The sequence below is a fragment of the Vombatus ursinus genome, unplaced genomic scaffold (genome assembly GCF_900497805.2).
Source record: "Vombatus ursinus unplaced genomic scaffold, bare-nosed wombat genome assembly UNPS02015255.1, whole genome shotgun sequence".
Classification (NCBI taxonomy): domain Eukaryota; kingdom Metazoa; phylum Chordata; class Mammalia; order Diprotodontia; family Vombatidae; genus Vombatus; species Vombatus ursinus.
In genome coordinates, this window is record NW_020955033.1 from 13,152,235 (window position 1) to 13,174,667 (window position 22,433).

Consider the following 22,433-nt stretch of genomic DNA (forward strand, 5'->3'; position numbering starts at 1 on the left):
CTGTAAATTCTCAAGAGGGTAGGAACCACACCTTATATTTCTCTTGTAATTGCTACCTTAGACTACATGTACTCAATATTTTTTTGAAATCTAATTATTTTTTCCCTTATAAAATGGTAGTTTGAATTGAGTTAAAAGGGAACTTCTTTCCCTCCCTTGATTTCCTGTAAACCCAAAAGCATATAAAGAAATAATATAAAAAGGGAGTGCAGAAAAGGTCAATTTTCTTGGCTAGCTATAATTCAAGTTCTTTTTTTTGTCTGAACTAGAGTTGAGCATTCTATAGAGGTGAAATTCTTAAGCCTGAAGACTCCCAACAGTTATAAAAATTAATGTTTTTCAAAGAACTTCTTTAGTTTGTCTTTTAGACTTCAGACAAGATCATTTAAAGGGGGCAAGGTCAATGTCTCCAAGGCAAACAGTAATGTAAATTTCTTTTTCAAAATGAATTCCTCCCCTTCTAAAATCAGTTGTGTTTGTCTAGTTGGTGACAGTAGTGTTCAGCAGTGTTGTTTTTAAGGGAGGCAATAAAAATATTTTAAAAAATAAAAGTTAACTGACTTACCCAAGGTTATACATCAAGTTATCGGCAGAACCCAGGCTACAACTCAGGTGTGCTGACTCTAAAGCCAGTGCTCTCCTTCCACTTAGATATGGGTTGTCTACCTACCTGACAGGGTTGTTGTGAGTAAAGTGCTTTGAAAACCTAAAAGCACTATAAAAATGTGAGTTGTAATTATAATTATTAAGAAAAATTCTGAATGAATATATTAAATGCATATAATTTGACTCTACAAAGGCCTTGGGGTTACTTGAAAAGTCTCTCCCCTGTTTTCTTTAGGTAAATTATAAGTTTTCTGATACAGTGTGGCAGAGTACTGGAGCCACAAGACCTGGGTTCAAAATCTAACTGCATGGCATGGGCAAATTACTTAACCTCTCTGAGAATACTTCAGCATTTATAGCAAATATCATCACAGGGGCTATTTAATAAATTTCATAGCACAATATAAATGTGAGGTAGTATTAAAATATCATCTTGAATTTCTTACAAAATTAATAACTTCTTTCTTTGCAAATACTACAAATTTCAGCCTAGTCCCTTCCCAGGACACACAAAATTCCAAATCTGCTTCAACTTTTATGGTCTAATTAAAAAAAAAAATGTAACTCAATTTTAAAATACAAAAAGTTGACAAATACTAAAATAAAATATTAAATGTTTTCACTAATATTCTTAAGAGCACTACAGTATTTTAAAGTAAATTGTCCAAAATTTGAACATACATCCAAAAATAAACCTACCAAAAGATAGGTTGTCTAAGGTATGCAGTTTTCCCAAGTACTGCAAATTATATAAATAAATGAAAAAACATACTCAAAATCATTACAAAAAAATGGAAATTAAAAGAAATTAAAAGGTTTCACACATCACAAAATGCAAACTTGTGAAGATTACAAAAAAATAAACAACTGATGTTGGAGAGGCTATTGGAAGCCAACTACACTAAAGCACTATTAGTGGAGCTTTGAAAAGGCTCAACTATTCCAAATTTCAAATTTGTAATTATACAAAACAGCGACTAAATAATACATACCTTTTGACCTATTTAATGATCTCACTTATCCCACTGATAAGTATTTGTTGACCTATTTAATGATCTCGCTTATCCCATAGATCTGTTTGTTGTTCAGTCATTCTTTTCAGTCATGTCTATTTCTTCATGACCCCCATTTGGGGTTTTCTTGGCCAAGACACTGGAGTGTCTGCCATTTTCTTCTCTAACTCATTTTACAAAAGAGAAAACCGAAGCAAACAGGGTTAAGTGGCTTGCTCAGGGTCACAGAGCTAAGTATCTGAGGCACTCTATCCATTGTGCCACCTAGTTGCCCATTCTTTGTGGTAGCAATTAAGTAAAAATAAAGTCTCATAATATAAGAAATGTTAGGAGAAAAAAAAAAATATATATATATAGGAATATTATTATGAAGCAAGAAATAGTAAGAGCAATTCAGAGAAAAATGGGAAGACTTATGTGAACTAATGCAGAACTAAATGAGGGAACAAAAAAAAAATCATATATACAAAGAATACAACAACATAAACTAAAAGATCACAAAAAGCTTAATTCTCAAGAACTGAAAAAACAATGAAGAACCCAGACAGCAAAATACTGTCTATTAAGTGAGACTGGACCTACTAAATGTTTTGCTTATTTTTCTTTGTCACAAAGAAAACAGGGGGTAGGGGTGGGGAAGAGTGTTGAAATGACTAATATAAGGGGGTAAAGCATCAAATAATATTTACTTTAAAATCAGGGTGGGGAGCTAGCGGTTTTTAAAAAAAGCAAACCTAAAATTATGCATGAAAAATTACTAAGTTGTTCATGCCACTTGACCTTGCTATCTCTCTCACTGCTGGGTTTCTATCCCAAGGAATTTAAATAAAATCAAGGAATGATCAAAAGCACTAAAATATTCATAGCAGTATTATTTGTGACTCAAAAAGATGAAAATGAACTATGTGCCCAAACACTAGGAATCTCTGAACTATGAAATACGAAAATACTGTAAACTTGTGCCTTAAAGAATGACCTCTATTAAAGATTCTAGGAACCATGGGATATATTTCTTCTGAGGTGGTATGGAATGAAGAAATGTAAAGAACCACCTAGTACTTCATGACTACAACAATGTAAAAAAAGGTAACAATGAAAGTCAGCAAGGCTTACATTATATACTACAATGTTAGTACCATACTATGAAAGCTATAGCTAGTATTTCTCAAACTATGAAAAAAAATACTGGAAGAGAATCCTTACTTTGCTCCTGTTTGTACTGGGAAAGCTTCCAGTGTTTCTTTGTTGCAAACAAAGCTAAGTCTTCATTTTGAGCATATGCTTTTCATCATATAAAAATGTCTCTTCCATACCTACACTTTTAGGATTTTCAATATAAATGAGTGATATGTTTTGTCAGAGGTTCTTTCCATATCTAGTGAAATAATCTTGTGATCATTTATATGACTAAGCTAATTTTCCCTGAAACTGAGCTACCCTTAAAATCGTGGTACTGATCCAACTTTATCATAGGAAATTATTTTCTGGATATGTTGCTGTTATCTCCTGTGATTTCATTTACATTTCTGCATCAACATGGATTCAGAAATAGTTGTATAGTTATCTTTCTCTACTTTGTTGCTCCCTGGATTGAGATCAGGACAACATCTGTTTTGTAAAAGAGATTTAGAACAGTTTGCTGTCTCTATTTCCCAAAAATAATTTTTGTGGCTTAAGTATAAATTACTCTTTAAATATTTGACAGAATTCACCAAAAAATTCAAATTGTCTAGGCAGTTTTCTTAATCCATTTATGTCCTCTTTGATTTCTTCTTCTCAAATCTGGCTGCTTAGGAATTTCTAATTATTGCTCTATTAGCATGGCAACACTTTTATATACTTTGTAAATATTCAAGTTCCTTTTGAGCTCCCAGTTTCGTTGAAGTTTAATTATTTTATTTATTCCTTCTGTTACAAATTTTGCTGATTTTATATCATAATAATTTTCTTTTCCCTATCTTTTACTTGATCAGGTCAGATAATGATTTATTCTATTTTGTTAATCTTTTCAAAGAATCAGCTGTTTTTTAATCAATTCTTGGTTTTTTCAAGGTTTTTTTTTTAACTTACCTAACACTCAAAATGTCTTTTTTTTTTAATACTTTTTAGGGTTGCTAATATATTTTCCACTCCTTTTTACTGCATGTTCATTTCATTTAGACTTTTTCTATTTTGTTAAGTTTTCAGAGACATAATCCCTCTGAAGACTACCATTAACTACATCCTGTAAGTTTTAGTATGTTTCCTCACTGTTACAATGATTTAAGTTATTTTTCATTTGTATAATTTATTCTGCAACTTACTCATTATTCAGAATGTTATTACTCATTCTCCATTCATGTGTACTATTTTGTGGTCATAGTGCCTTTATACATTATGTTTTTATTGTACTATATAGTCTCTAATGACTACATTTTATTATTTTTGACTTTTGATATTTGTTTATGATGCCCAACCAAATAATCAATTTTTATAAAGGTTATCATGGGATGTTCAGAAATATGTACTGAATTTCACATCCCAACCAGTCATCTACCCAGGCCATTCTCACTATTTATCTGCCACCTCTGAACTGTTCCTTCCCACCTGGTTATCCAGCACCCTTCTCCACATCAGACCTCAGACTCTCTACTTGAGAATCCAAGAACACCCCCCTCCATCCCTAGTGAAATTAATCACCCACCTCCAGAGCCCAACATGGTTCACTGGTGACTGAGTAGCCCATTTAGATTACTACACCTACCTGTTAGACATCAGACCAGTCTTCAGTTTCACGTTCCATCCAACCATCCTACCATCTGCCTGCTGTCTCTGACCAGCTCCTCCCCTTCTGGACCAGCATCATTTTCCAAACTAGCCCTGAAAACCTAAACCTCTATATCTGGGTCTTTGTTAATCTACTGAAGCATTTATAAGAAATTCACCACTAGCTATATCAAATATAACACAAAGAGTTTGAGATTGGAAGTCAGCACAACTTGGAGGCAGAGCAGTAGGGTAAAAACAGTACAGAACTTGTAATGCTGAATTCAGAGAGTCACTGGACCGAAGTTCTAACCTCAGCTCTACCACCCCTACTATCTAACTGAGCTTAGGAACGTCATTTAACCTTTCTGAGCCACAATTTCCTCATATGTAAGATGAAGGAGATTAGGCTGAACAACCTTTAAGCTCTCTTCCAGTTCTATGATCCGAGTACTCTTGCTAAAAAGTCATTCATCCCCTCTAACCTTTAATTTCCTAATGCATCAAAAGAGAGAATTAGACTATTTGAACAATGTCCTTTCCAATTCTCCAATACAAAACTCAATTTTCTAGAATTTTTCCAATTTATACGTACTCAAAATTGGCACTGTGTGAAAACGCTGACCTATAGACTCATAAACACTAATCCCAAATTATAGAAAATGTGGGGTCTTTAATTAAGAATTTTCACCAACAAGTCAAATTCTACTTTTCTAACACTGGAAGACTATTTCTATCACCAATATGTTAAATGGGTTATATGTAAAGTTTAATCTATACAACTCATTAGTTTTATTCCTTTAATGATAAGGGATCTTTATAAAGGAAAGATGACATTTGATTCCAACTTGACAAACAGGAAAGGCATTTTATTTTACTATGGGTCACAAAGCAATTCAGTTGTAATGCCAGAACAGAAATAAGTCTAACTACTTCCTAGGCAAAAGCACTAGGTAAAGTTCAAAAGTCTACAGACTTCATTTTTTAAATCAGTTGTGCTCTACATGCATGCTACAATGTTGAGGCCCAAGATTTAACCTACATATTCCCAAATATAATTCTGAAGTCATTTCCCTAGCCAATTTATAGCAGCTTATTTAAAACAATTTCCATACCATTGCTTTAAAAACCTGAGTTTTGCTTTACTTTTACCTTCATCTAAGTAGTTAGCAAATTATAATACATTAACTACTTTTAAATGAACAAAAATTATTTACCTATTCCCTACTGAATCTTGAGAGATCTGAAAGTTTGGAATGATGGAGGATACGCCATACTCATCCTGATACTTCTTACAAGATTTGTAATGATGTCTCATGCGATAAAATTTGATCTGCAAATTAAATCCAAAACAATTTTGCATTTGAAACAGAAATCTCTCACAAGATTAAAAGACAGTTCTGGGAATAACAGAAAAAGCCAAAGGTGGGTATAAGGTAAACACTCCAACAAAAAGAAAAGAATTCTTCCCCTACTGAAATTTTTAACAGTTAAAAATGGTTTCTTCTTTCCAACCAAAACATTGTAAGCATGAGTAAAAAATCATATTTACCTATCAAGTATATAAAGTCGTTAAACCCTGGCATTACAATTACTAAAACTTATTTTTACTAATAATTTTAAATGTGTTTTATTGCCATTGCTATACCTTAACTACTAATATAGTAGCTTTAAGAATAATTAACTGCATATTAACTACATTACTATTAAACACTATCGAGTTTTTTCCTAGTCTTCAACATAAGAGACTGAAAAAGGAAAGCTGTCAGGTTAACAGTATACACGTTTTTCATTTCAGCAATGAGAAGTGGAATCAGTATCTTTCAAGTGTACCTAGCTTCACTCTACTTCTCCATCAGTTATGCAACCCTCTCACAAAAGTAGAGTGGTATTATCTGACTTGGGTAAATGCATGAAATAGAATCTGACTTTGTTCACAAAATTCATCAACTAAAATAAAGCAATGTCTTTAATGGGTCCACAGATAAATTATCATAATTGTCCATCATACATTCCTTCTCCACATGACAGAAACTTTAAGGTTTTCTATGATGAACAAGTGAGCAATAAATAATGAAGTTAGTTGTCAATGTTGTCAAATATTTTATGATTGCTGTAAGTGACCAACTGGAATTTCTTCTCATACTATGGTTCCTTAACTTCACATATAACTTTTAAGATCTTGTTCAAGTCACAACTTCTCTAGCCTTCAGTTTGCTCATCTATAAAACGAGATATGGGGGTGTATGTACTAGATGGCCGCTGAGGGCCCTTCCAACTCTTAAGTCTATGATATTACGATCTATAAAGCTGTAACAATATTATCATAATAAAAACAATCAATTAACTATCAAAAACTATCAATAAAGTCAAATTATGGCTCAGAAAATGAATGAGTTCAAATGAAATTATGTTATCTCTCGTGTGGAAAACTTAACTTTTAAATATCAAATACAGCATATTTTACTCTACCTGTTTTGCACAGCATCTGCAACTACCAGAAAATTTCCTCATGACATTTTCAATGTCTAAGGCCCGTTCAGGACATGCTCGCTCTCTTCTAGTTACATTTCCACGACAGAGGGGACAGTGTATTCCACTTTCTCTCATAGCAGTCAGGAAACATTTTCTACAAAAACTAAACCAAAAGTTAAGTAATAAATCATCTAGTGAATGGATAAAATGTTTGTCATCCTGTATGTTAAAAGTATGAATGGTAATATTTTTATGCCACATAATTTTAGCCTATTATATTCTAATTCACTTAAAAAGAGTCTGCATGAGTTTGTCTATAAGTGTTCAACAGATTCATTCAATTTAAGTTTAACCAGTACCAGATTCATCACAGCAACGTGTATATATCCCAATAAATAATAATAATAGAAATTTATATCACTTTAAAAGTTGGAAAGCACTTTACTTATACCCTCATTTGAGGATCATATCAACACTGTGGGGGATAAGTACTACAGGCATTATAATTATCATTTCATAAATTAATAAACTGAGGTTTAGAGAGGTTAAGTGATTTGCCAATGGTCATATATATAATTTATGTCCAGAGCAGGATTCAAAACCCAAGTTTTACTGTCTCCAAGTCCAACACGTTATCTGTTACACCACTATCTGTCTCTCCATTTCAGAAGAAACAAGTAGGCAAGTTCAACAAAATGAACTCATTCCAGGGATTTAGGGTGATTGGGTTTTGTTGTTGTTGTTGTTGTTGTTGTTTTTTTAAATCAACTTTGCATGGGCCTTAGAAGTCATAACACATTTATTCTCCTCTCCTACCTGTACCACCATACTCTGAACTTTGTTTTAACAAAACAAAACAAAACAAAAACTTAAGGCACTGTAAGATCCTCTTATCAGAAAAATTCAATTGTACTTAGTGTACATATTACTGAAGCAAATTACTTTTCACAAAATGCTTTTAACAAAAGGTGGAATACAGTTTCTTTACTTGAAATTAATGAGAATATCCACTCTTTGACCATTCTGGTCAATTAAGGTTTCATTATAATTTTAAAAAAAGCATTTCAAGAATAACAGTATAGATACAGGTTGTGACCTAGGGAAGAAGTCACTTTTTTATGGAGGTCCATCATTTTCCTCATTGGTAAAACATGGAGACTGTATTATATTATCTCTAAAATACCTTCCAACTGCATGGAGATGATTTTCAGTTCTATTCATCCAGCCCTAGTATCTCTCCTGTCTTCAGTACCACTAGCTTAGTTGATATTTCAAAATGGATTTCCAGGAGATATCTCAAAGACAACATATCTAAAACAGAACTTGGCAATTTCCCAAGCCACCCCACCCCGTCACCCCTGTCCCTCCCCACCAATGAACCTCCTTATTGTATGGAGGGCAGCACCACCCTTCTGGTCTCACAGGTTCTTACACTCACAGCTTTCTTTATGATTAATTCCTCTCTCTCCTCACTTCATCAACTACCCATCAACTGCCAAACCCTGTCCATTTCAACCTCCAAACATTTTTCATGTTACATACCTTCTCTCTACTCACAGTCTCCCCACTCCAATTCATCCTCAACTACCAATGTGATTTTACTTAGGAGAAATTCTGACCATGTAGCACTGACCATGTATGACTTCCTAATACCCCTACCAAAAAATATAAGTTCTTTTGTTTTTAAACAGACATACATACACACACATATACACATATATATCTATATACTCCAATATTTTATCATCTTCTTTCTTCCCTTAAAGAAAAATAAAAAAGATCAGAGACAGGATGGCAGAAGAACCTGGGAGTAACTACTAATCAAAATTCCCTTTCTCTTCCAACACCTAATTTCTATTTTAAAATTACCACACAGCTCACTGCCAATATACTTATGTTTTTATCCCATATTTGCAAAAGCACTAAAGTCTAGGCATATGAAGAATATAAAGGACAGTGGTGACTTATTTTCAATTATTTCCATGCATGCATTTTTGTCACATGGAACCCACAGAGTTGTGTTGAGATAATCTTCAAAACACCAATAAATGAACAAATATTTGTTAAGCACCTACATATATGGCACTTGACGTAAAGACAAAAATGAAAGTCTCTATCCTCAAGGAATTTATATTCTACAGAAGATATGTACACGAGTAGGTATACACACACACACAATAAATACAAGGAAAAACACTGGGGGGGAGGGAGGCAGGGAAAGAAAAGGTTTCATGCAGAAGGTAGAAGATGCCAGTTGAGCAGAGTTTTACAGAAAGCAAGGGATTCTAAGATGCTGACATGAAGCAGGGATGCATTTCAGACGTGGAGACAGCCTTTGCAAAGGTACAGAGACAAGATGGAGTATTATGTGTGAAGAACAGCAAGAAAGAAAGCTTGCTGGATCACAATGTCCAGGAAAATAGCAATATAGTAAAATATAATACAAAAATAAATATATTTATAAATTATATAATATGTATAATATGTAACAAAATAATATATCATGTATAATGTGCATAATAAAATATATCTTAATAGATTATATATAAATATAATATATGCAATATAATATAAAGAAATAAACATATAAAAAAGTCAGCTTGTATTTGATTCTAATAACTAAACATGGGAGTTGTATTTGATCCTAAAGAACAATGAGAAGGAATTGTAGTTTGTTGAGTAGAGGCATGACATGATCACACACACTTTAGGAAAATCACTTTAGCAATTATGGAGGATGGATTAGAAAGAGTTCAGACTTAAGACAGGACCAAATTAGGCTATTTTAACAGTCCAGGCTGAGAAGTGATGAGAATTAGGCTGGTGGCTCTATGAGAAAGGCAGAAACAACATCAAGAAACTACTGGAGAGGGAGACAAGATTTGGCAACTGATTGCTGATGTGGGTTAAAGAAGAAAGGAGTCAAGGATAATCCCCAGTTTGTGAATCTAGGTGACTAGAAGAATGATACTGTCCTTGACTGAAATAAGGAAGGTGTCAGGGAGGGGAAAAATAATGAATTCAGTTCTGTACATGCTGAACTTGAAATGCCTATGAGACAACAGGTTTGAACTATACAAAAGGAAGATGACCACTGGAATGTGACTAGAACTAGATATATGAATTTGGGAGTCATCTGCACAGAAATGATAATTAAGTCCAAGGAAACTTAGCCTATGGAATAATTAAGTTCACTTTTTGCTGTTAAATGCAACAGTATAAAATGATTACTGAAACAATAACATCAATTAATCCCAGAAGTTAAATGAAGTATTCAAAGTCCAGAAAAATTTAGTTAGTAAATGTAAATGGTATTTTCCCAGACCCTGGTTAGAGAAATATTCTTTAATTTGAGATCAATGTCCCTAGTAAGAATTTCTGATTCATTATCATTCCTTCACTATTATTTTTGTACTACCTGCAAAGTGTCAAAATACCATAATGATTCAAATACAAGTATCCAAATATAAAGTGAAATCCCTAAAATTTGATCTCTTTGAGAACATGCAAAAATATGTAAACATTTCACAAGATGCATATGAAAGGGAGTAAAACTTTCAAGTGAATGAAAGCTTCATCTTTCATTTTTTTCTTTATTAACTAAATAGTAATTGATGATTCACTACAGCTAATTTTCATTTTTATGCAGAAATAAACATGAGAATAACAATGAAACTAAGATCATAGAAGTCACACTCAAGTTTTATATAAAGACAAGGAAGGAGACAAAACAATCCATATTCAAACTAAAGTGGTATAATGAATAGTTAAGAGAGCAATGTGGTATAACAGATTCAGGAAATCTGTCAAGTCTCTGCTACTTATTAGCCAAGAACCAAAGGGCATGTGACGTAGTCTCTCCAAACCTGTTTCCTCATCTGAAAAGGAAAAGGAAGGAAGGAAGGAAGGAAGGAAGGAAAGAAAGAAAGAAAGAAAAAGAAAGAAAGAAAGAAAAGATAATGCTTCTACTATCTACAACTCCAGGATGGTTTTAAGAAAACTTCAGTGAGTTTAACTGTAAAGAGTAATGCGTACAATTTGAGTAGCTCTACTATTATTTCATATATTATCAGACATAGTTAATGTGGTTTTTCCTTTTCTATTTAAAATTTATAAGGGATGGCTAGGTGTGGGAAGGGGGAAGAGATCTATTGAGAAATAAGTATGACAATAACAAATGGCATCAATTTTTTTAAAAGAGAAAAAAATTAACATTTTAAAGAAAAAAGCCATATAGTGACTGAAAGTAGTCATAAAAACACTAAGATTACCTCACAAGAAAAAGTTTGTCTCTGTAGGTATGTAAAAGTTATACAAACTTGAGATATTTCTACTTCATGTGCATTATATCCCAGTAAACAATAATGTAGGTCCTCTCCCAGTCCACAGCTAATTCTCTCATTTTGCAATTGAGAAAAGACAATTGTCCATGGATAAGAAATTAGCTACTTAAAAAACAATCAGGACTAAAATACATCTCCTAATTCCCAGGCTCTTTTCACTACCTTTCTTTGCCACCACAAAAAGAGCTGCTATAAATATTTTTGTACATGTGGGTCCTTTTCCCTTTTTTATAATCTCTTTGGGATATAGACCTAGTAGTGGTATTGTTGGATCAAAGGGTATGCAGTTTTATAGCCCTTTGGGCATAGTTCCAAATTGCTCTCCAGAATGGGTGAATCAGTTTACAACTCCACCAACAATGCATTAGTGTCTCAATTCTTCCACATCTTCTCCAACATTTATCATTTTCCCATTCTGTTATGTTAGCCAATCTGATAGATGTGATGTGGTACCTCAAGTTGTTTTGATTTGCATTTCTCTAATCAACAGTGATTAGAGCATTTTTTCATTATGACTACAGATAGCTTTAACTTCTTCCAGTTACTTAAAATGCCCTCTATCTGAACTAACCTGGACTAATTCAGATAGAGGATATTTTAAGTAACTGGATCAACTATATGCAGTGAACAGCAAACAGATCTGCATGGCTATTATTTCTCAAATATAGAGAACTGAGTCAAATTTATAATATAAGTCATTCCCCAACTGATAAATGGTTAAAGGACATGAACAGGCAGTCCATCAATTGGGGAATGGCTAAATAAGCTGTCACATGAATGTAATGGAATACTACTGTTCCATAGGAAATGATAAAAGCAGGCAGATTTCAGAAAAACCTGGAAAGACTTACATGAACTGATGCTGAATGAAGTGAGCAGAACCAGCAGAACATTGTACACAGTAACTTTACAGCAACACTGCACGATGACCAACTTTGATAGACTTAGCTCTTCTCAGCAATGCAATGATCTAAGACAATTCCAAAAGACTCATGATGGAAAATATTATCCACATCCAGAGAAAAAACTACGGAGTCTGAATGCAGACTGAAGCATACTATTTTCTTTTTTTTCCTTTCTCGTAGTTTTTCCCTTTTGTCCTGATTCTTCTTTCACAACGTGACTAATGTGGAAACATGTTTAACATGACCACATGTATAAGCTATATCCAACTGCTTGCTCTCTTGGGGAAGGAGGGAGAAGGGAGGGAGAAAAATTTGGAGCCCAGAATCTTACAAAAATGAAAACCTAAAAATGATAAAAGTTCTTAGTTCTTAAAAAAAGAAAGAAAGAAAAAAGATTTGCATGGCTGAAGGAGAAAAGCTACATTGTGGAATAAAAAGATGAGGTTGGCTAAAAAGGGAGAGACGGATATCACCATCATCTTTCTTGGTAATCTCATCAGCTCCCATGGAATTACCTGACATCTGTAGGCAGATGACTCTTGTCTGCTCTAATAAGCTTTACCTGGGAGGCAGGTCCTATGAAAGGAGTCCTGCCATTTCCACCAAACAACTACAGGGCAAGCAGGCAGCCTGGCTGAAGCACCAGGACATGAAGGGGAGACAGAAGGCAGCATGTGCCCAGCAAGTCAAACCACTTCCACCAATAGCTTGTCCACCATCTCCTCTCAGGCCATGAGGGAAACAGCCCAAAACTCTGAACCCCAAAACCTTGGAACCAGCAATGCTTCCAGGTTAATGTTTATAGCCATCATTCTGGGAAACAAACCCTGTGGAGATGCCAGCCTTGTACTAAACGCTCTTGGAAATGCTCCAGCTCATCTTTTGAAGACTCCAAAAAAGAAATTAATTATCACTAAAGTCTTTGGCATTGTCAAATGATTCAACATCCGAAATTGATAGAAGTTTTATCAGTGAAAATGATATTCAAAAAGAGGCATTACTATCTTCTTTGCAGCTTCACTCTAAGGACCATGGACTTGCAGCTGAATTGTCTTCTCCATCAGAATATGAGGTCCAGGGGCAGCTAGGTGGTGCAGTGGATGGAGCACCAGCCCTGGAGTCAGGGAGGACCAGAAATCAAATCTGGCCTCAGACACTTGACACTTACTAGTTGTGTGACCCTGGGCAAGTCACTTAACTCCACTGCCTAGCCAAAACAAACAAACAAACAACCATGAACTCCTTGAGGGACTTAGTGATTACTTGATTGTCTTACTTTTCTATTTGTATTGCCAGTGCTTAGCATAGTGCTTTACATATAGTAAGTATTTAATAAATGCTTCAAAACTGCTGGCTTGACAACTTCCCTGGTGTCCTACAAAGGATCTCAAATTCAACACATCCAAACATATACCAGAGTATTTTATATACATCATGTATTTACATATCTCTGAACATGATTTATACTCCTAGTAGAATGTAAATTCCTCAAGTTTAGTGATTTCTCTAATTTTTATATCTCCATTCCTAGTACCTGGCCCACAATAAACGCATGCTGACTAACGATGACTAATGAAAAACTGAAAAAGTTCAGGGGTTCCACATAATAGTAATCCGATTGACAAAGCTGACAAAAAAGAAAAATGGCAAATAAATACTGGAGGAGTTATGGGAAAAGAGTTAAAGTGATGTACTGCTGGAGGAGCGGTGGACTGGTCCAGCCATTCTGGAAAGCAATTTTGAACCATGCCCCAATAGCTATTAAACTGTGTATGCTCTTTGACACAGAGATACCACTGGTGAGTTTATGTCCTGAGGAGAACAAGCAAAGAGGAAAAGGACTCATGTATACAGGAATATTTATAGTAGCTCTGTTTGATGTGGCAAAGAACTGCAAAGTGTAAGGATAACCATGAATTGGGAAATGGCTGAACAACTACATGGTATATGAATGTGATAGAATACTGTTGAGCTGACAGAAATCAAAGAATGGTTTTAGGAAGCACTGGGCAGATTTATGTGACCTGATGAAGAGGTAAGCAGAACCAAGAGAACAATTTTTACAATAACAATAATTTTGTAAAGAAAATCAACTTTGAAAGTCTTAGGAATTCTGATCAATACAATGACCAAGCACAATTCCAGAAGACATTCCAAAGAACTCATGATGAAATAAGCTACCTATCCCCTTCTGATAAATGGGATTAAACTAGAGACAGTGACAAATTATTTTTTGGGACATGGATAATGCAGACATTTGTTTTGCCTGACTATACATGTTTGTAACAGGGAATTTTCTTTCTCAATTCGGGAGTACAGAGGTGGGAGGAAATGGATTAGAAAGGAGGATCATCATTTGAAAAAGTAAATTTAATTTTTAAAAAACATAAATAAGTAAATATAAATGAATGAATAAATAGCACCTTGATTTCGCCAATGAGGAAAGGCCTTAAATGCTACAACTGGATTGAGGGAATCAACCTACCTTAAGTTAACATTCAATTAACATTCTTTTTAAATAGATGTTCACTAAGTTCTTAAGCAAGAATGCCTGACAAAAATAGTGTTAGGATAATGGTGGTAGCACTGGCATAACCAAAGTGTCAAAGTTATGGAAGAGAAAAAGATTAGAGATGAGTATAGGACTCTCTTTTGATTATCTCCAATTCAGCCTGTAAATATCTTGTTTGTATACAGTAGTCTGTATGACTGTAAACTTGAGAGCAAGGACTATCTTTTTACCTTTCTTTGCATCCCCAGCACTTAGCACAGGGCCTGGCAGATAGTAGACACTTATATTAAATGCCTGCTGACAATGAAATGGGCGTTTTTCTTCCTTAAGCAGAGAGGAAATGATTGGCCAGTGTGCATTTTCACTCTTCTTACTCTTAGGGCCAAAGGTATTTAAAGTCAAAAGATTAAAGTTATACTAGGGACAGAAACATTTAATATCACATTGATTAGATGCTACTAGAACTAGAAAAGCTGCCTGAAAGCTTTCACAGTTATTGGTTCTGCAGAAAGGCACAAGACTCCAGAAAACAGTCACTGCCTGTATCATAGCAACAGCTACATCTAAACATCCATCATTTTCTTCCCATTTCCCTTTCAGGTAGGCTAAGCACATTAAACCAACATCCCCCACCATTAGTGAAGCCTTAGAATCTTAAAGCTGGAAGGGAGATTGGAGGTTCATCTTATCCAACGCCTACCTAACTCACAGGTGCTCTGCAGTTAGCTCTTAATGAAAGCTTAAATTCATTCATGAATCTCCTCTTCATTAATCATTCATGTATTCTATAACCACTCATCATGCACTACTACATGCAAAATCTACACTTGTATACCTCCAGTGATGAGGGAAATTCATTTTTTATAGCTTTAATTGCTAGGTAATTCATTCTTCCTTATCTTAACTAAACACAAATATGCCCCTGTAACTTCTACCTATCCTAGTTCTATCCTAACAGAGTAACACAGTAAGTCTAACCATTTTTCCATTACAACAATCCTTCCAATACAATCAGACCTTTTTGCATATGATATGCTATCTAGTCATATCTTCTCAATCCTTTTGCCTGGGCTGTACAAAGAAACTACCTAAGTACATTTCTTATGTTTAGGATTGACCCATCATCACATCCTGTCAATATTTTTTAATCCAATTGTCATCCAAGCTTTATACCATCCATAAATTTGCTAAGTGTGTCATGTGTATCATCATTCAAGGGAATGAAATTTTTAATACTACCAAAGCCAGGCACAGGCACTGAAGTATAGCACTGGAGACCTCCCTCAATCAAGGCTGACATTCAATTAACACTTTTTAATAGTTGTTCAACCATTTCTGAAATCATCTGAAATTTATTTTTGTTTCTTCATCTCCACAAGGCTGCTGTGACCAACTCAAATGCCTTGCTAATATTCAAGTACCGTATACGTCTACAATATTTCCCTAATCCCAGTCTTAGTTTAGTTTGCCAAGATCTGTTTTTAAAGAACACACCGCTGGTTATCTATGAAGATCAAAATCTCCCTCCTTGTGCTTACAAACTATTTTAAAACCCATTCTAAAAATTTTCCCTCCATTAAAGTTCTACTCAGATGCCTCTTCCTAGTTTGGAAATAGCTTAAGTACACATGCCACCACCCCACTCCACCCCACCACCACCCTCCAAAGACTGAAAAGCTCTGCCAGATCTTTCCAGTTAAAAATGTTAAGTATAAGCTTGGCAATGTTTTACTGTCTATCAGCCAAGGACCAGATTAACTAAATTGGGAAAGAAATACTCATCATCACATTGGCTATGGGATGATGAATTATTCAGACATAACTCTAAAGACACTCTCCCAGGCAGTAAAAAGATTGTGCTCTCCCATCAGTGGGGGTAGTACCCAAATAGATTGAATATTGAAACTGTGAATTTTTCCAGGAATTAACACCAAACTCACTACCCTATAGTTGGAAAAATCCATGTTGTTCTCCTTTTCAAAATTGGACATACGGCCCTCTCTAGTCTCATGAAGCCTCTCCTACAATCATTAACAGCAGTTAATCATACGTGAAATATCTTTCACTACTTAAAAAGCAATTCATTTTGACTAGGTGACATATTACAAGACTAGTGTCTCCCAAACCTCCCTAGGAAGTTATTGAAAGTATGTGTCCATGAAGGAGCACATACAGAACCCAGAAAAACTCCAATCATGTTGGTTTATTTCCCTCTGAGGGAATGTTTCTGGCACCAAATTAGTCTTGTCTTCTGTGCCTCCAAAAGAACAAAGTAAACCTACTGGTCTGTATCAGTTCAATTCAACAGACATTATAAAGCATCTACTATGTAAAAGTATACAGACATAAGATAATTTCTCACCTTAAGAAACTTATGGCTTATTCCAGGGATAAAACAGACAAATGATATAGTGCTAGAAAACTTAAAAAGGAAAAAAAGATTGATAACTCAGATATATTCAGAACTAGTTGAACAAAAGAGTAGCCACTAAAGGTTCCCTGACAATTCTGAAGGTAAGAGATAGAATAGTTATCAAATTTACAGATGACACAAAGCTGGGAGGAACAGTTAACAAACTGGATAACAGATTCATAATTCAAATAGATCTTGATGAGTTACCTGTTGAGGTAGCTAGGTGGAACAGAGGACAGAGCTCTACTAGACCTGGAGTCTGGAAGACCCAAATTCAAATTCAGCCTGACACTTACTAGATGTGTGACCCTCAGTAAATCTATTAACTTGTCTCCCTCAGTTTCCTCATCTCTAAAATGGGGATAATAGCACCTATCTCCCAGGGTTATTGTGAGGATCAAATGAGATATTTGTAAACCATAAAGCTTTGCAAACTATAAAGTACTATGTAAGTACTGGTTATCATCATCATCACTAGGCTAAATCTATGAAAATTACATTTATCTTTACTAAATTTTGAATATTATATTTGGGTTTTTAAAAAATCAACTTCAAAAAAAAATTTTTTTAATTTAAAAAAATCAACTTCATAAGGAAGGGGTATCTAGAGAGTTCAGATAAAAGAGTTGGTATTTTAATGGATTGCAATCTAATGGCAATCAACAGTACAATATGACAGCCAAGAAAGTTAATGCAATCTTAAATTATATTGAGATGCATAGAATCCAAGGTAGAGAACTGATGGTCACATAGTACTTTGCCCTGGTCAGACTACATTTCTATTATATTATTGTTAGTTCTGGGTGACACATTTTAGAAAGGACATTGATTAGGAAAAAAAAAAAATCACCCAGGATTCATGCCTTGGAAAAAAGTTCATGCCTTGGAAACATCTGCTGAACATGGAATGTTTAAAGGAGAGTGTTTAAAGGATTTCCCTTGTGTGTGAACCATAAGGCTCTTCTCTAAGAAAATTTCTGAGCTCCAGAAACAGTATCTGTAGCCATATTAGGGAAGCATTAGGCCTTTGCCTAGATGTCTACTTTTTCTAACTAGATGATAATGTCAAGGACAATAATAAGGAATTCTAATTTTTGGAGAGTTAATAAAAAAGGCAAAATTCTCCTAAGCTACTGATATGAACATTTTCCCAAGCCTTCAATCCTCTTGGTCACAAATGAGCCCATGAGAGAGGATGGAGCTATTACTATACACAAGCTATCACACTGCAGTAGAGTTATTGGCTGACACCAACCCTCCAGAGTAGACTTCAAATTACCCAGAAACTTTTAAGTGTTTCTGCTCTCCTCTTATAGTTTTCTCTCCAATTTAGGAATTATTTTCCAGCTCCTTTCTCAAAAGCCCTACCATTATCCAGTAAAGAAAGTGTAGCCTGGGAAAGAAATCTGCAAGTCCTTAAGGCTTGCCCAGTTGATAAGGGGCTACTAGTACTACTATCACCAAGACTGATGTAGGATACAGCAAGTGAGAGTTAGAGAACTACTCAAGGCTGGTCAAGTTGCCTGGACTGGCAGGTCTAAATGACCTTGGACTAATCTGGTTAGATTGGTAAATGAAAGTATATCTTTAAGGTCCAGCCTATCTCTAATACCGAATTCTGAGTTGTTCAGTCATTTCAATTGTGTCCAACTCTTCATGACCTCATTTGGGGTTTTCTTGGCAAAGATGCTGGAGTGGTTTGCCATTTCCTTCTCCAGCTCATTTTACAGATGAGGAAACTGAGGCAAACAGGATTAAGTGACTTGCCCACACAGCTAGTAAGTGTCTGAGGCCATATTGGAACTCAAAGATTAGTCTTCCTGACTCCAGGCCTGGCACTTTATCCACTGTGCCACCTAGTAGCCCTGGAATTCTGACTTGCCAGAAAAGACATAACATCCCATAACAGCCAAACCCATATCAATCATATTATGCTAAACTTAAAAATGCATGACAGGGATAGCAAAAGCATCTAGTTCTAGCAAAGCTTCAAAACATTGTTTAATTCTAGATTACTCCTACTGTTAACTGTCCCAAAATAAGTACAATCATTTTAATTAACCAACTCAATAGTTTTAAATTAAATTAATTTTTTAAATGCTATAATTCTCATTTCACATTTTGTTTTTGTTTTAAATTCAATTCAAGCCCTTATTGAATAATGTCTACCAAGACAGAAATTATCTTCAAGGAACTTATAATCTAACAGAGGTAAGGCACCAACACAAACAACTAGATAGTTGCAACATTGCACTTTAGCATGCAAGCTCATTTCCAATTAGGGATCGTTTCATTCTTCATACTTTTATATCCCTGGGCCTAGCACTCAGTAGCTTAAATACCTGATGAAAAATTGATCCTAAACTAGGATGAGGAAGTGAAAAATTTACCTGAACAATTTTCCTACCTACCCTTTCAATACGTAAGTACTTGAATATAATAACCAGTACATAAAGCCACCCCTCCATTTACCCTTGAGCCTTACTTGGTACACTGAAGTTGTCAGCAGGATTCTCATCAGGTCACTGAAGTCACAGATGATACCCATTATCAGTACTCTGCTGGTTGTTAAATAATCAAGTAGAATAAACCACTCATATATGGACAAAGTAAATCTTTAGAGATACAAAGTCTCTAGCATTAGTTGGAACACCATCTTACCTTTATTTGGCTGCTACTAATAAAGTACCTCAACCTTCCGAAGATACATGCCCCAATCAAGCCAAAAATCAATGAAATGTTTAGAGCTATTCCTATGTGCAAGACACTGCTAGTTAGAGCTATAAACATTCCAAAATACCACAAATGGAAGTTAAATTTCTTTGTACCAATGTAGCTAAACTAAAGAGATATTCCTTATATTTACTGTGAAGAGCAACTAGATTTCTGCATTTTTGACCTCTGAGGTTAACATTATTTCCCCCACTTCCCCTTTCACACTTTCCTATCACTGCTGAAGAGAACTACAAAAAAGTAAAAGTGGGGAGAGGGACAGTGACAGCCGAAATAAACAGACTTAACTACAATCCTTATTTTCATGCTTTCCAAGTAGAAACAGGGAGAAAATCTAAACAAGCTGAAGGATCTTCAACTCCCTTCTATTTTCAATACTAAGAACCTTACAGGCTCTAGAGATTGAAGGGATGTCATTTGGAAAGCAAGGAAACCAATGTCCACAGAGATAAAGTGACTTAGGATACCACCATTATAACTGGAAGGGATTTTAGGTTATCTAGTCCACATCTCTCCTTTTTAAAATGAGGTGGCCCTGAGAAGTGTCTTGACTAAGATCATATAAGTAATTCAGAAGAAGCATGAATTGGGAAACAAAGTCTGAGTTCAAATCTCAACTCTACCAATTACTTAATCTGTGAAATCCCTTGGGCAAATCACCTCTCTATAGCTCAGTCTCCTCATCTGTCAATTGAGGGAGTTGGAGTTGACTTCTTAAATTCCAGCTTTAAGTCCATATGATCCTAGTAGAGCTGGGCATATAAAACTCATGTCCTCTCACTTCAAATCCAATGCTTTTTATCATATGCACCACACATTCCCCAATGAGAGACTGATTGGCAATGAAGGTAAACAAGCCAGTAGTCTCCAAACATAGGTAGGGATAGGTCAAAGACATGTAAAACCTACAAGCCAGTCCAGTAGCAGCAAGAGCAGAGAAAGCACAAGGATGATAACTCACAAAAGGGAATGGCAGTTACCAGTGAGAGCATAGGATGGCATGGCATTCTGACCTAGAGAGCCCAAGTGCCCATGAAGTCCAAAGTCCCTAAGCACTCTTTTCTGAGATGCCAGAGAAGCCCTGAAGTACAAGCCCCTGAATCTGAAACAATCAGAATGGTCTAACCCCAGGAAGTAGAAGTCAACAAAAGAACTGGGGACACAGAGCAAGATCAAGTAGAGTTGAGTACCTCCTCCAAAACGAGAAACAGGAGGTAAAGAACAGGTAAAAAACAAGCACAAAGGCCCATTCAAGAACTAAAACTGTAGAGAGAAATAAAACGAAGCTATCGACCAGCATATATTTATGGATCTCTATTTTATCAAAGATCTAGAGAGCCCTAAAAAGTAGGGAGTTTTAGTCCATAACAACTGCAGAGACTCAAGGGGAAAAAAGAATTTTCGAGAATGACTAGAAGAAATTAAGTAAGAGATAAAAGATTAAATAAAAGCTACAGAGGAGGGCAGCTAGGTGGCACAGTGGATAGAGCACGGGCCCTGAAGTCAGGAGTACCTGAGTTCAAATCCAACCTTAGACCAAACACTTGACACTTACTAGCTGTGTGGCCCTGGGCAAGTCACTTACTTAACCTCAACTGCCTAAAAAATAAAAAAAATTTAAAAATTTAAATAAAAAAAAAAGCTATGGAGGAAAGAACTGGAAGGAGATTAGGTAGCTTAAAGAGAAAATGGCAAACTTCTCTCAAGTAAAGACTCCCTCAACACTAGAATATAGCAAACAAATCAATTGACACCCTGGTAGGAAGAAAATTTAGAACAAAACCCAAATATTGAAAAAATAGGGGAAAAAGGGGTCAAGAAGAGGAATTAGACTTCCCTGAAAACCACGATTTTAAAAACCTAGACACCATATTTCAAAATATCACAAATGAAGTGCCCAGGTCTATTACAGTAGGGAAAACAAAGATAAAAGGAATCCACCAATCACCTCATGGAAAGATTCTTTAAAAGTGTCAAGATATTAGGAGACATTCTATTTTCCAGAGCTAAGGCCCAGAAAGCAAGCCATGCTTGGCTAACAAACCTTTGTGCTCTCCCTCTGGATGACCTCACTCTCTGAACAAAATGTATTGCTTTGACCAGCACCAGGTGTTCACTGAGGGATTTATGATTTTCATATTAATCAATAAGTATTTAGATTTGTTGGCGTTCCCCTATTTCCCAGGAGATTCTGGCCTGAGAGCTGGAGCTACAACCAACAAGCTGAAGCAGAAAGCTATCAATAACATCTCCAGACACTCTGAACAACTCCTGTGCTTACCTAAGTGAACCAAACCAGGTACTGCACTCCTGTTCCTGCCACCCTGTTTCTGTACCCCGCTGAGCAATCACAACGCTCAATGCCCCTAAAGCCTTGAGACAATCACAAGGCTTGAAGATTCTAATAACTTACGGGTTGTCGCCACAGAATCCAAGAACACCTATATTGTCCCAAAAATGCCTGCACATGTGGGCCTGCTGTGGGAACTGTTTACTCAAGACCTAAGAATAACTGTGGTGGGTCCTGTCTTTTTGGGGTTTTCATGTTCAAAAACCCTATCCCAGCCACAAGCAACCCTCCTTTTCAGGAAGACTTCGATTTGCAAACCTGTTTTTCTCATTTTGAAATTAAACTTCTGTTTGATTTCTGACTCTGTCTCTAGCCTGCTTTGCTCAGCTTCTGCCACT

The 22,433-nt window shown here is 35.5% G+C and overlaps 1 protein-coding gene across 4 annotated transcripts in view; it reads right to left on the bottom strand.

The window, feature by feature from the left end:
• Positions 1-22,433, bottom strand: part of LOC114031857 (E3 ubiquitin-protein ligase RNF138) — a 48,016-nt gene that overhangs the window by 18,201 nt on the left and 7,382 nt on the right. For all 4 annotated transcript variants that reach the window (XM_027847032.1, XM_027847033.1, XM_027847030.1 and 1 more), the window contains exons 2-3: positions 6,837-7,002; positions 5,582-5,697 (exon numbers count right to left, since the gene is read on the bottom strand). In XM_027847032.1, the coding sequence (XP_027702833.1) occupies positions 5,582-5,697; positions 6,837-7,002 (282 nt within the window). The remainder of the gene's footprint in view (positions 1-5,581; positions 5,698-6,836; positions 7,003-22,433) is intronic.